The following is an 11,837-nucleotide window of genomic DNA, read 5'->3' on the forward strand; positions in this document are numbered from 1 at the left end:
ATAAATTATTATTTTATAAGTGGCAATGACTTTTATTAATAGTATTAATAGTAACGGCTCAATTTACAAAAATAGAAACGAAGTAATAATTATAACTAAAAACAATAAATAATTGAAAAAATAATAATAATCACAGTAAAATCACCTCTACGCCTTTGCACGTAGACAATAGTCCTTTACAAAATTGTGATAGTTCGGAGATAATAAAATCTTTGAGTGATTCCTCTTCTGTATAATGTTTTACATTACTAAACACAGATCCTAAAAACGCATGACAAGGGATTTTTGTAGCCATTAAATTGCCCTTAAGATCAATAGTTAACTTATCTTCACCTTCGTACTGCGTCGGCACATTATTTTCCACTTCCTCTGCTGCGAACTTGTCAAAAACTGTTGGCGCTGGAATAATCATGGGTTGAATTATCTTATCATTCTCTTCTCCTTTCTTGTGTGATTCATTCGGAACGGTTGTTGAACTTCGTTTTGTAACATGCCCCTTATTGGTAAAGTTTCTAGAATCTCTTTGTTGCAGCGCTATTTTAGATCCTTCGCGAAACAAGAAATCGATAAAGGAAGGTAATAAATGTGATGTTTCATTCATTTGTGATAAATTATTATCAGTGTCAACAGCTGTTGATTTGGATAACTTACTATTTTCCAAATGATTCTGATAACCAGTTGTTAAATTTGCACCATCACTTAAGGCATTTAATTCACTAAGTGAAGCTTTTATTTCTATTTTTGTATCATCTTGTCTATTTTCTGCTTCACTGAGTGATTGACTTTCTAAACCCGTGTCAGTTTCTAATGCATCTATAATATCACGAATATTATTTACTTTTTTTTTATTTCTATGTTCATGATTTGGCGCAACATGATGACCATTTCTGTTTTTCTTATGTTCACTCTTCTGAGCGTTTTGTTCAATATGCTTAGCAACGGTCAACTTTGATGTCTCTTGGAAATTGAGCAAAATATTTTGCAGCTTTTCTATGTAAGTGGCATGCGGTGATTTTGGAGTTAGTATTATTGGATTAAATACTACACCACCTTTGTCCCAAATGGACACAGCTCGTACTAAAAATTCTATAAACTGGTGAGGTAATCGTTTCCAATATTTTCGCAACGGAGAAGAGTTCAAGTAAGTGGATAAATTGTTGTACTGTATGTCGACATTTGTTTTTTTTTTGCTAGGAGTTAAATCTAGTTCGTGAATGGCATTTACTGTCCAAAGGGAATTAAGTGCATCATCATTGTTTATTTCAGCTTGACAATTTTGCTTGTCTTGTTTTGTATCATTGAACAGCACTACCAGGTTAAATTTATAGTGTAGATAATCATTAGCAATAATTTCTACGTATGGCAACAATTTATCTAAATTTGCCTCTTTGTCATTATTGACGAAAACGTGCATGAAAATATCTGGTAAGTACCGTTTTTGGAATGGGTCCATCATATCGACAGTAGGTTGTCGTGACGTTGGTTTTGAATCGACTGTATTCAGCAAAGCGTAAGACAATACGCTGTTGTAAATTATGAAAGTCGTCAATGCAAGCATACCGAGACCTATCCACCAATACGTAACTGAAGATGACCAGTGATCTGAAACACCACAAAACAAATTTGTATTAAATCCTACTATAATATTATAAATGCGAGTGTTTGTGTGTGTGTGTGAGTGAGTGTGTTCTTCACGCTGAAACGGCTGGACGGATTTGAATGAAATTGGGCAAATAGTTAATTTATAGCCTGGATTAAAATATATAATACTTTTTATCCCGATATTCTCACGGATAGGGATAAAATCTGGTTCTTAACGCAACCTCAATGAAAACCATGATATAAATTTTGGGAAATCCCAGGGGAATTTCGTAAAATCCCGGAATTTTAATTATGACTACCAGATCGAATAATTTACGCGTGCGAAGCCGCGGGAAAACTCTAGTTTTGTTTAAAAGTCGAGGATACTAACAGACATTTATTAATTCATGAAATGATTATTAATGGCATCCAGAATTACTTAGCTAAACTAAGATTAAAACATTTTATTCTTCTACCAATCAGTCGTCTTTTTGCTCCTTTTATCCTTAATCACGTGTGCGTGATTAACACACTTAAACTTTCTTACCTGGCCAGTTCTTGATAATCGCTGCAGCTCCCTTTATATTGTTCTTCACTCTGCTTCTCTGGCCCATATGACGTCTTTGGTTTGGAACGAACTGGTGACTTTCTTCGTCAGTTTCTTCGCATAAAAGCGGACGGTGCTCTTTACAACACGAGTCACTCATCACTAGCCATTGGCGTCTCTAAGGGACGAATAAAAAGTGTTAGAAATGAACCCAAAGGGGGCCCGAAAGGTCAACAAAAAGCCGATTCGAATGATAATGCGTTGCAATAGGTATATAATTCAAGTAATAATGTTAAGAGCCTAGACTCTTGAAATTTCATAAAATGCTTTATTTTCATTAAACAAAAATTGTTTTTTTGTCTTGGTAAGGAGATAAAAGAAGCTTCAGCGCTGTGGATGAAGCTAATAAAAAGACTGAGCCACCTGGCAAACTGGCCTCGAAAATTAAGAGATCTTTATTCTACACAGGCAGGGTGTGGGCTTAATTAACCGTTTAGAGCAAAACTTGGACTAGCATGTAGTCGTTGAACCCTTAAACCAGGGAGACCAATCAAAATGTTGATAAAAGTTTAGGAAATGAAGTAATGTCATTTCACTTCTTTAGCATCCTTTATCCGCTTGTCTTACATTTATTCGAGAAAAACAGTGAATATTTGTAAGAAATATATTTACCCTCTATTTGTCGAAATCCTTTGTAAATAACGCGATGTTTTGTTAAATAAATCCGATAATATTTATCAATTTGCAATGCCTATTTCAATTCGCCACTTAAATTAAATGTCATTTACTGATACGTCACAGGAATTTTGCTGTCACAATTTACCCACACGCGATAAATAACCAAGAAGTTTAATCCAATTAAATTAGTAAAAAGTTAGGGAAATAAATACATATTATGAAACATATAGGAACGATTAATCAAAAGCCTCTACTACTAAGAAATGAAATAAATACGAGAAAACGACATTTTTTGATGAATTTTAAACACAAAGGTCAAAAACATATTGCTTTAACCAGGAAGACGTTGATTGGTGCTAATTAAGTTATTAATTTACCCATTAAAATGAAGCGATCATTAAACAAAAGCTTTAAATCTACTTACTTTATTATTCTCCTAGCTAGTGATAAACTGTGTGCGCTTTCATTTTGGTAATCACTATACCTACCTATCTTCTTACTAACCCGCTCATGAAAAAACTTGGTTGTTATAACAAAATTTAGGCATCTTTCATATTAGTCTGGCAAAGGCTAAATAAGTAATTTTGACAAAGGGACTGAACAGATAAAAAATAGATCAAGATAAGATTGATGAACATTTAAGAATATTACGTACCATATACGGGATTAATCAACAAGAAGGTGCTTGATTCCCGCATCAGGCTAGAATGAACCAAAAGTTTAATCTTTAGTTAGGTACCTACCTACATTAGTAAGGTCCCCTTCAGGATAAAAAGACAAGGGAGCACCTGTGGGGAAATATCGAATGAATGAACTAACCTCGAGTAGGTACCTACGCAAGTTTCATTCACAAACCGTAGCCTACTGTAGCACTTAACGATCAATTTGAACAAATCACGATCCACTAAACTGTTTCACCTGTGAACCTTGAGGGACCACACTTGAATGAGTACCGTCTGTTAGTAAACGCAAGTAAGTCAATTTATTCAAACAGCACGTTTTAATTTCAGCGATAATTTCTGTTTATTCAACAATGCATTCGTCTCACGTATTGACGCACTGTTTTGTAGTGCATAGTACTGAGCCAGCATGAAAGTGATGTCAAGGTGTTCTTTAGAGGTTTTTGTATAACAATGTTATATAGAGCTGTGTAAGTATGAGACGGCCTACATTTATATAGTGGAAGAATTGGCCTAGTGCGAGCTGGACTCCCGCATTAAGAATTTCGTTCGAATTTCTAGGTACCTATCTAAGAAGCAAATGTTAGCAAAGCCCTGCTCCAAAGCAAAATATACGCCGTGTGAGATTTTGTTTTTTTCTTCACAGCTTCAATGAAATAGGTACTCGGTATTCATTTCAATGCCTCATTTCGATACCTCTACGCGTTCCTGAGAAAAAACGTCTTGACAACCGAGTGTTGCTAAAGGTTCCGTTTTTTTTCCTTTTGAGGACGGAACGCTAACAACGTTCACCAATAGCAAGACAAGCTGAGGCGGAGATGGCGAGATAAGCTGGATGCGGTTAAGTCCTGGATAGAGACATGTGATGAGGGGGAGGCCTTTGTAAAGGGGAGGCCTTTATCCAGCAACCAGCAATCAGGAGACTTACTTGCTCGTTTTCCATCCAGTCAAATAAAAAAATAATAACGTCTTCTGGCAGATGATGAGGGAGATGTGGAACTAAAGAGGTAAAGGTCTTTGCCCAGCAGTGTGCTAAAAATATCTAACGAGTTAATAAATCATCTAACTGTACCACAAATCTTCTTATATGTAATAAGGGAAAAATAAGGACTTTCATTACCTATTCAGAAGAATTAAATTTTATAACTCCTCTACTTCAGTTGAGATCCTTAATTGGTGAATCGTCTATAGGTACTTACTAGATAATATGTGTGTAAGTCACGTAAGTATGAGGGCTATCGCGTATGAATTCGCCACTAGAGGCGCTAGTGTAGCGTGAGGTCTCCGAAATGTCAAATCTCATAGTTTTTGGGTGAGCTACGCGGGTTTATTTATAATTAGAATAATTTTGTGAATATTTTGCAATATCTGGAATTCCGGGGCAATGAATGTCTGTGTTTTGAGACACTTTTCAGTGTCCTCCCTTTTTTTCGAACAAAACGGGGACTTACTGTGGCATGCTCGAATGCTCGATATTTTTATGGTACGGTTTTAAGGTGTATTAAATATGATTTTAATCTAAACTTTGTTTTCACGCCCGTAATAACAGACTTTGAAAGCCATACTTAAAAACCTCACGCAACAGTGCGCCATCTAGTGAGACAAAAAACGATAGCCCTCATTGCATCTATTATTTTGATAATTATCATACATAATTATAAGCTTGATAATAAATAAATATTTTTTTGGTGGCGCGCAGCCCAGCTTATGAGATATGGTAACTTTGCAAGAAACATTTAGTTAAAATTAAAGGCTGGAAAAAAAACATGCTTGGTGTCATTATTTTGAAATTAGAACAAACTTCAAAAAAATCAGTTGTCATAGCGTCTCACGTTCACGAAAGAATTAAATTAAAAGAAATTAATTGAACTTAAAAGGAAGCTTTTCTACATACACCAAACCGTTAGTGAGTTCAAATTTTGTACCTTATGCATAAATACATTTTATAAAAGTAACTTAAAAGTTAACTAAACTTTTACTTGTAATATTGATGTGGGTAACCTAATTATTCCTTTTCAATTTAAGTTTATGTTAGAAAGCTAACTGACAGAATCATCAACGCTCCGCTTGCTTGTACCATACAATATCGTAAAGTGTTCACGTCTGTCACATCAGATTTCTCGTTTACATCTACGAGCATACGAGTGTTTCTGTATCGCTTACTATTTATGGTGTACAATAAAGAGTCATTGTATTTGTATACTTAATATGTCATTGCTGTACCTACCGCAAAAAACAGGATGCCAAGTAGGTACTGTATGTGAACAGACCAATGATTTTGTAAGATTTAGTAAAAAATCCGTTCCCACAGAACTGGGCGCACGCGCTAAGCTGTGGGAAAGGATTCTTTAAGGACGGATTTTGCAAAATTCCAATGGATGGGTGTAATCTGTTTATAAAATGATTACGGTTTTGAGTTGTCCGGCCATTCCTTATAGGATATGTCTGGGTCGTCCCGTCGTTACATCCTGGGTCTACCACGTCGGTTCCCAGCCTACGTACTTCCAAATGCTGGGCAGAGCCCTCCTCTCAGAATGAGAGGTCTTGGGCCGTTGTTGCCACGCGGGCCCAATGTGTTCGGGAACTTTGCATACACCATTAATGCGCTTCGCAGGTTTGTGCAGGTTTTCTCACGATATTTTCCTTCCTTGTTAATTTCACGCTGGAGGTAAATTTCAAACGTAAGTCAGCACGTCATGAATTTCGAAAAACTCACGGGAAAACTCATGATCCTTGAGATGCTATAGGTCAAACCACTAGGCCACGACGGCTCTATCGCTAATAATATGTTAATAATATGTTTTTGTTTAAGTTGATGTCGAAGTGCGAGTGCAAATGTCACGTGGGAGTTGAAAACCCGAGGAACGCTTCGATCACAAGGTTTGTGTCGTACCCAATACCTAGGAGAGCTAGCCTTTGTCGCCTACATAGCAAACATCCCGGGTTAGAATAGCAAATCCCTCTAATATTATAAATGTGAAAGTTTGTAGGTATGTCTGTTTGTTTGTTACCTCTTCACGTCTAAACCGCTGAACCCATTTAGATGAAATTCGTTATACAGATAGTTTATCCCGGGGAAGTACATTGGATAGTTTCATCCCGGAAAATTGCATAGTTCTACGCGAACGGAGTCGTGGCCAACAGCTACCTAATAGAAATTTAAATAAGTATTTGTGTAAAAAAATACTAGCTTTTGTGTTGTCTGTAGGTACTTTTTAAATTAAATAAATAAATAAATATGGTGGGTCAATAAACTCCAATTGACCTAGTCCCAAACTAAGCAAAGCTTACTATGGGTATTAAGCAGCAGATAGTTATACTTAGGAATAAATATAGATAAATACGTTATTAAACATTCTTGAACAATAAATTGCATGGCAATAGCTCCATTAAAGAAACGTAATAATTCCGATAAACATTGAAAAGTAACTAGGCTGTAGTCGGCTTTGGCACGCCCTATACCAATACCATCCCCCTAGCTTTTAATATTGCAGCGTATCGAGGATGGAGCGTCCTTCGGAGTTGAGGAGCGGTGAGCAGCATCCACTGTTAAAGGTGGATACCGGCGCTGGTGATGTTGCTACGCACCAGCCATCCTCTCCTACGGTCTGCCGTGAGATCAAAAAGATACTGCTTGACCGATGGCCAGGTTCGTTGGTTACCTAAAAGTGGACACAGACGAGAGTGATTTTTAAGTTGTGAGTGTATTTTGGTTGAGTCATTTCTGCTGAATTCGGTTTTAAACGAAAGTCCACTTGGTTCCACAGGGCGGAATCATCGACATTGGATAAAAATTAGTAAAGCTGTACCTACACAAAAAGGACTTTTCCATGAATCCAAGATTACATGACTCACAACTCAAAAAATTACACTCGTTGCTTCACCCTAAAGTATTCTTAAGTAATAATGTAAAAAGTGGCCAAGTGTGAGTCGGACTCGCGCACCGAGGGTTCTGTAGGTAAATCTCTTAATGAATTGAGTAATGGAATATTTAGATTTCCTATCTGAAGGTTTTTAGGCGATTTTGTTATTCTTTCATAATTTTCATAGGAAGCATCACTCAATATTGCATTGATTACAGTATTTGTTTTATTTGTTTACAGAGGTTATGACTGCTTATTGGATGACACTTAGTTTGCTGGGATCTGCGTTCCTGATATGCTTCGTGTTAGGCACCAATGGGTACAAAAGACCGCCACTTTTGATCAGAAACAATTTATCTAAACTGTCGGGTGACATTTTCTGCCATCACATCATTCCAAGAGGAGGTTATTTGCCGTTTGTTTTCTATACACAATTCCTCTCAACTATGGCTGACGAATATCGATCCATGCGCATCAATATTATTTTTCTGGTCGACGATTCCATAAGAAGCATAGAACCGAGGAACATGAGATGTTATAATGGATGGATGGGTTATTCGAGCCGAGATGCTTTTGACGAAAGTAACAAACAAGACTTGCTGGAGTTCGGAAAGAAGCATCCTAATATAAACATCACAATTGGTTGTTTAAGCAAATACATGGCAATGACGCCATTGAGATACAAGTGGAGAACTATGCCGCTGTCATATTTATCATTTTATGCTAGAATTTTTACTGTCTGGCAAAATGGCGGCATTGGGATGGACTTAGCGGCATTTAATAACCACTTCGGCAATAAACTGCACTTTGACCGACGCATTAACGAAATCCTGAAGAATCATAACAATGGTCTTGTAGAGACTGACTATAATACATTACTTAGTGCTATAGACAAAGAGGAAGAAAATTGTTTGATTAACTTTAGTAACCAGATATTCAATGAGACTATAAAGATGTTTAACAAAATTTTCTCTATTCCTACGGCTCCAGCAGCCACGGAGCCTTTACCAGTGAATATACCAGTGATAAGAACTCATAGAGCTAAAAGACAATTAAGTAAAGACGATGATATCGAAATTACTACTAGAAAACAGAGCACTGATCAAAGTTCCCAAAGTTCCGCGTCTGATTTGAAACTCAATGGCACTGAAAATTATAAGGAAACCACTAATTTGGAATTAAATATATCAACCTCTGGACAAGTTAAAACTGACAAAATGATTTCTACCCTGGAATTGCAGAAACATACCGCTACTCAGGAAGGCACAGACCTAAGTGTTAATGTTATACAGGAACCATTTAAGAATGATTTTACGACTGGGATGAATCAATCTGATACAACTGACTCTGAGAATCATCAGATAGTTCTTGTTTATGATCTTGCACTAATGACTGATAATTTGGGGCCTCTTAAGCTACCTCCCGCGGTCTCTAATACCAAGTATGCTTCTAACGGGACTGATCACGTTAATAAAACAAAGACTGAGGCTCGCCTTGCATTACATTCTGATGGTATATTTGTTGCGGCTTCCGAGAAAATGCACCCGTTTTTGGGAATGCTGCTGACTGCTTCCTTCAGTAGATTACGCCCTGAATTGGTAATTCAAGATACTCTTTACACTCAATGCACAGGAGTGTACAGATATGAAACCTATTGCAACGTTTACTTGATTTGAATTGATTTTGTTTGAAAATGTTTTTCTTTGTCTTTGTTATTATTATTATTAATTGTTTTAATTACTAGTATTCTTGTGTATGTTATTAATTTTCTGTCAATGTGAGATTTCTATTTTTTTTGTGTTAGTTAATAAATTAAAGACTTAAATTTACCACAATAAGTAGTATTATTGCTTAGATAAAAGGGTCCAGCCGGAGCAGAAAAAAAAATGGTATTTTTTTAGACAGTCACCACTTTTTCTGTCACACGGTATAAGAGCTCGTGGCATCTGTCGATATATAGATTGGAACGCAGTTTAATACATCAGTGTTGGAACGCCATTTAATGCTACATTCTATGTATTCTCAAGTAAATTTTACAGAACTACTCATTAACTAGTTAAGTACTTCTAATATTATTGTATTGTATTGTATTGTAAAACTCTTTATTGTACATAACACACATGAAAATAACATAACACAGGATAATAAGATGTACAAAGGCGAACTTATCCCTTAAAGGGATCTCTTCCAGTTAACCTTTGAATGATTGACAGGAAATATTAAAATATATAGTTTCATAATATTATTAGTATAACGTTTTTTTCCTTATCTCAAACCTGCAGGATTAAATTAGTCCATGTCCATACCTTGTCCATATCGTTTGACCGTCTTCCAGTCGCTTTACCTTGCTCTCATGCTCTTTACTTAATTCGTCAGTGTCAATATGTCAATATTGTCAACTCACACGACAGCCAGTGGCGAACCAGTAGTCAAGTTTTAAATATTTTAGTTATATTGATTAAGTTTTTATAGTTCATGCGGGTTTTTAGAAAGAAATACCCATATAAAATACTATGGTGAATAAAACATCACAACCACAGCCTAATGGTTATGTTTTATGATGAAATTACCATTTAATATTATACTAAAGCCCCTGCTTAAGCCTCATTTGAGTCGCACGAGGCTCTTCTGCCAGCACATGGTGTTTCGTATCAGTTTACCATTCACAATTTTCTACGGTGCTGTCGGCTTAGTGAGATTTCTTCTACAAACATCATTTCCAAATTCATATTTCTTTCCTTTGTTCCATCTTGATAACTGCTAACTCAGATAACTACTTAACCAGGTGAAATTTTTCTTCTTTCTTCGCCTTGTTACCCATATTATCTTAAATACCCAGCACTGGTAGGTGCCAAATTATTTTCTAAATTAATTAGGTTGTACGTTGTAGTCGCAATTGTTCCTAACAATCCACATCACATTGCTCGTGGTCGTACCTAATTTTTCGAAATCTAAATTGTCAGTACAAGTGACCAATTAATTACATTATCAAAGTCTCTTCGATGTTCCACCTGGTAAAGTGGTAACTAAGTTGGTTATCTGGGTAGAACAAATCTTTCATCAATGCGAGACTAACGTTTGTTTTCAGTATATGAATATTAAACATCTCAGAAAACACTTAGGACAGACGGTGTTTACTCATAGTACTTGTAATTATTTGAACCCAAATCAAAATGCAATGCTTGCGCACGACCTCAAAATAATAGCGACGTCGATGGGACTTGTGCAGTATGTTTGCCTTCTGGGCGGTTGCATAACGGTAAGTAAGAGTTGCTGCATCTGGACCACTTGTGGCGACGAGTGGTGTTGCCATCTGTGGCTAAGAACTGCCACATATTAAGCTTGGGCTAAGGCCTGACCCATTCGTTCCAAAACTTCCAAACCTGGTAATTTCCCTCAAAGGGGTAAACTGTGTTTTCGTGAGGAGTAACGAGGATGATACAATTTTTTGCAGATATTCAATCCAACGGTTTTACTTGTGAAGGGCGGGAGTTAGGACATTTTAAAACCTAATATCTAGCACATAGTCTCCTAATTCGAAAACTTGTATTTTTAAGAACTAGAAACAATTATGTACTTTGCTTACGAGCGCTTTGGTCCCTGACACCTTTAGGTGTTTTTGGCGCTCAAAGGGTTAAACCATTGAAAGAAAAGTCGAGTGTTGAAAAAAAAAACACTAATTCTCGTAACAATTTCAGGACAATCCAGCTCTTTTTCTTCCTCATTTAGTCGGTCAGTTTTTCGCTATCATGGCCAAAGTACTCAGTGCCATAGCAATGCTGACCCCTTCGAGCATGAACTCGATACTAAACCTCGGACATATCGCTTGCGTCGTCGCATTGATGAGCTTCAACTGGCTTCAAGAATTTTGTGTATTTAGACAGACCTTGTGTATTTGTGATCTTTGAAAAAATGCTTATTACACAATTTTTTATTAAATAATAATTTAACCCATATACATATGTCATTTCCCTTTATTGGACCAGTCGTTAGATTGCGGAGCGCCATATCACTGAACTAAGGTACACGAGTAAACGTTCGATCGAGTGCTCGACACGCTACTGCCCAATAGACGACACTCTCATCTATGGACGACACCATGTTGTCATCTCTATTGCTAATGACATAAGATTAAAGATGTCAACTTATTGGCTGAGTGCGAAAGCACTGAAAGTAATGAAATCTAACGCAGCGCTCATAGTGGCCAAAAGTAGAAATAATGTAGGCTCTGTCATCTGTCATACTCATATGAATCTGTATTTAACAAAGATATTTGTTTAGACCTAATTTTAGTAATAGAAGGTTTGATTTTTGTCACAATGTCGCGATGAAAAGTCAAAATGTCGAGCCTCAGAGCCAGCAAAGTAGCGGACGATAGGTGGCACTGATGTCGTCCATCCATCCATCCATCCCAGCCTATATACGTCCCACTGCTGGGCACAGGCCTCCTCTCAGAACAAGAGGGCTTGGGCCATAGTTCCCACGCGG

General features: G+C 36.8%; 3 protein-coding genes across 8 annotated transcripts; 2 read left to right on the forward strand and 1 right to left on the reverse strand.

Annotated features, from left to right (window-relative positions):
• Positions 1 to 31: 31 nt before the first annotated feature.
• Positions 32 to 3,775, reverse strand: LOC141429078 (uncharacterized). Of its 3 annotated transcripts, none has more exons than XM_074089259.1 (4): positions 3,626 to 3,775; positions 3,462 to 3,508; positions 2,129 to 2,306; positions 32 to 1,602 (listed from the first exon to the last, which is right to left on the reverse strand). In XM_074089259.1, the coding sequence occupies exons 2-4, from the start codon at positions 3,462 to 3,464 to the stop codon at positions 131 to 133; spliced, it is 1,653 nt and encodes a 550-aa protein (XP_073945360.1). In that variant the 5' UTR covers positions 3,465 to 3,508; positions 3,626 to 3,775; the 3' UTR covers positions 32 to 130. The 3 variants fall into 3 exon arrangements, with proteins under 3 accessions (XP_073945360.1, XP_073945363.1, XP_073945362.1); XM_074089262.1 differs by lacking the exon at positions 3,462 to 3,508 and having other exon boundaries at positions 3,626 to 3,643; positions 3,688 to 3,769; XM_074089261.1 differs by lacking the exons at positions 3,462 to 3,508; positions 3,626 to 3,775 and adding an exon at positions 2,801 to 2,951.
• A 1,498-nt stretch (positions 3,776 to 5,273) lies between these two features.
• LOC141429082 (uncharacterized) lies at positions 5,274 to 9,174 on the forward strand. Of its 4 annotated transcripts, none has more exons than XM_074089267.1 (4): positions 5,274 to 5,392; positions 6,299 to 6,366; positions 6,981 to 7,135; positions 7,590 to 9,174. In XM_074089267.1, exons 2-4 carry the CDS (start codon positions 6,302 to 6,304, stop codon positions 9,023 to 9,025), a joined length of 1,656 nt encoding a protein of 551 aa, XP_073945368.1. In that variant the 5' UTR covers positions 5,274 to 5,392; positions 6,299 to 6,301; the 3' UTR covers positions 9,026 to 9,174. The 4 variants fall into 4 exon arrangements, with proteins under 4 accessions (XP_073945368.1, XP_073945369.1, XP_073945371.1 ...); XM_074089268.1 differs by having other exon boundaries at positions 5,274 to 5,388; XM_074089270.1 differs by having other exon boundaries at positions 5,373 to 5,392; positions 6,966 to 7,135.
• Positions 9,175 to 9,763: 589 nt separating this feature from the next.
• Positions 9,764 to 11,258, forward strand: LOC141428641 (uncharacterized). Its single transcript, XM_074088646.1, has 3 exons — positions 9,764 to 10,041; positions 10,438 to 10,608; positions 11,048 to 11,258. The coding sequence occupies exons 1-3, from the start codon at positions 9,907 to 9,909 to the stop codon at positions 11,255 to 11,257; spliced, it is 516 nt and encodes a 171-aa protein (XP_073944747.1). The 5' UTR covers positions 9,764 to 9,906; the 3' UTR covers position 11,258.
• Positions 11,259 to 11,837: the final 579 nt, after the last annotated feature.

The sequence above is a fragment of the Choristoneura fumiferana genome, chromosome 6 (assembly GCF_025370935.1).
Source record: "Choristoneura fumiferana chromosome 6, NRCan_CFum_1, whole genome shotgun sequence".
In the NCBI taxonomy this organism is placed as follows: Eukaryota; Metazoa; Arthropoda; class Insecta; order Lepidoptera; family Tortricidae; genus Choristoneura; species Choristoneura fumiferana.

What these genes read in the sequence shown, in the direction of transcription:
- LOC141429078 (XM_074089259.1), bottom strand. An exon ending in GATTATCAAGAACTGGCCAG is followed by an intron (nt 1,603 to 2,128) that starts GTAAGAAAGTTT and finishes GTGGTGTTTCAG; the next exon opens with ATCACTGGTCATCTTCAGTT.
- LOC141429082 (XM_074089267.1), top strand. Translation starts at nt 6,302, where the DNA reads ATGTCGAAGTGCGAGTGCAAATGTCACGTGGGAGTTGAAAACCCGAGG. An exon ending in AGGAACGCTTCGATCACAAG is followed by an intron (nt 6,367 to 6,980) that starts GTTTGTGTCGTA and finishes TTAATATTGCAG; the next exon opens with CGTATCGAGGATGGAGCGTC. An exon ending in ACTGCTTGACCGATGGCCAG is followed by an intron (nt 7,136 to 7,589) that starts GTTCGTTGGTTA and finishes ATTTGTTTACAG; the next exon opens with AGGTTATGACTGCTTATTGG.
- LOC141428641 (XM_074088646.1), top strand. Translation starts at nt 9,907, where the DNA reads ATGATGAAATTACCATTTAATATTATACTAAAGCCCCTGCTTAAGCCT. An exon ending in TCTACGGTGCTGTCGGCTTA is followed by an intron (nt 10,042 to 10,437) that starts GTGAGATTTCTT and finishes GTTTGTTTTCAG; the next exon opens with TATATGAATATTAAACATCT. An exon ending in TTCTGGGCGGTTGCATAACG is followed by an intron (nt 10,609 to 11,047) that starts GTAAGTAAGAGT and finishes TAACAATTTCAG; the next exon opens with GACAATCCAGCTCTTTTTCT.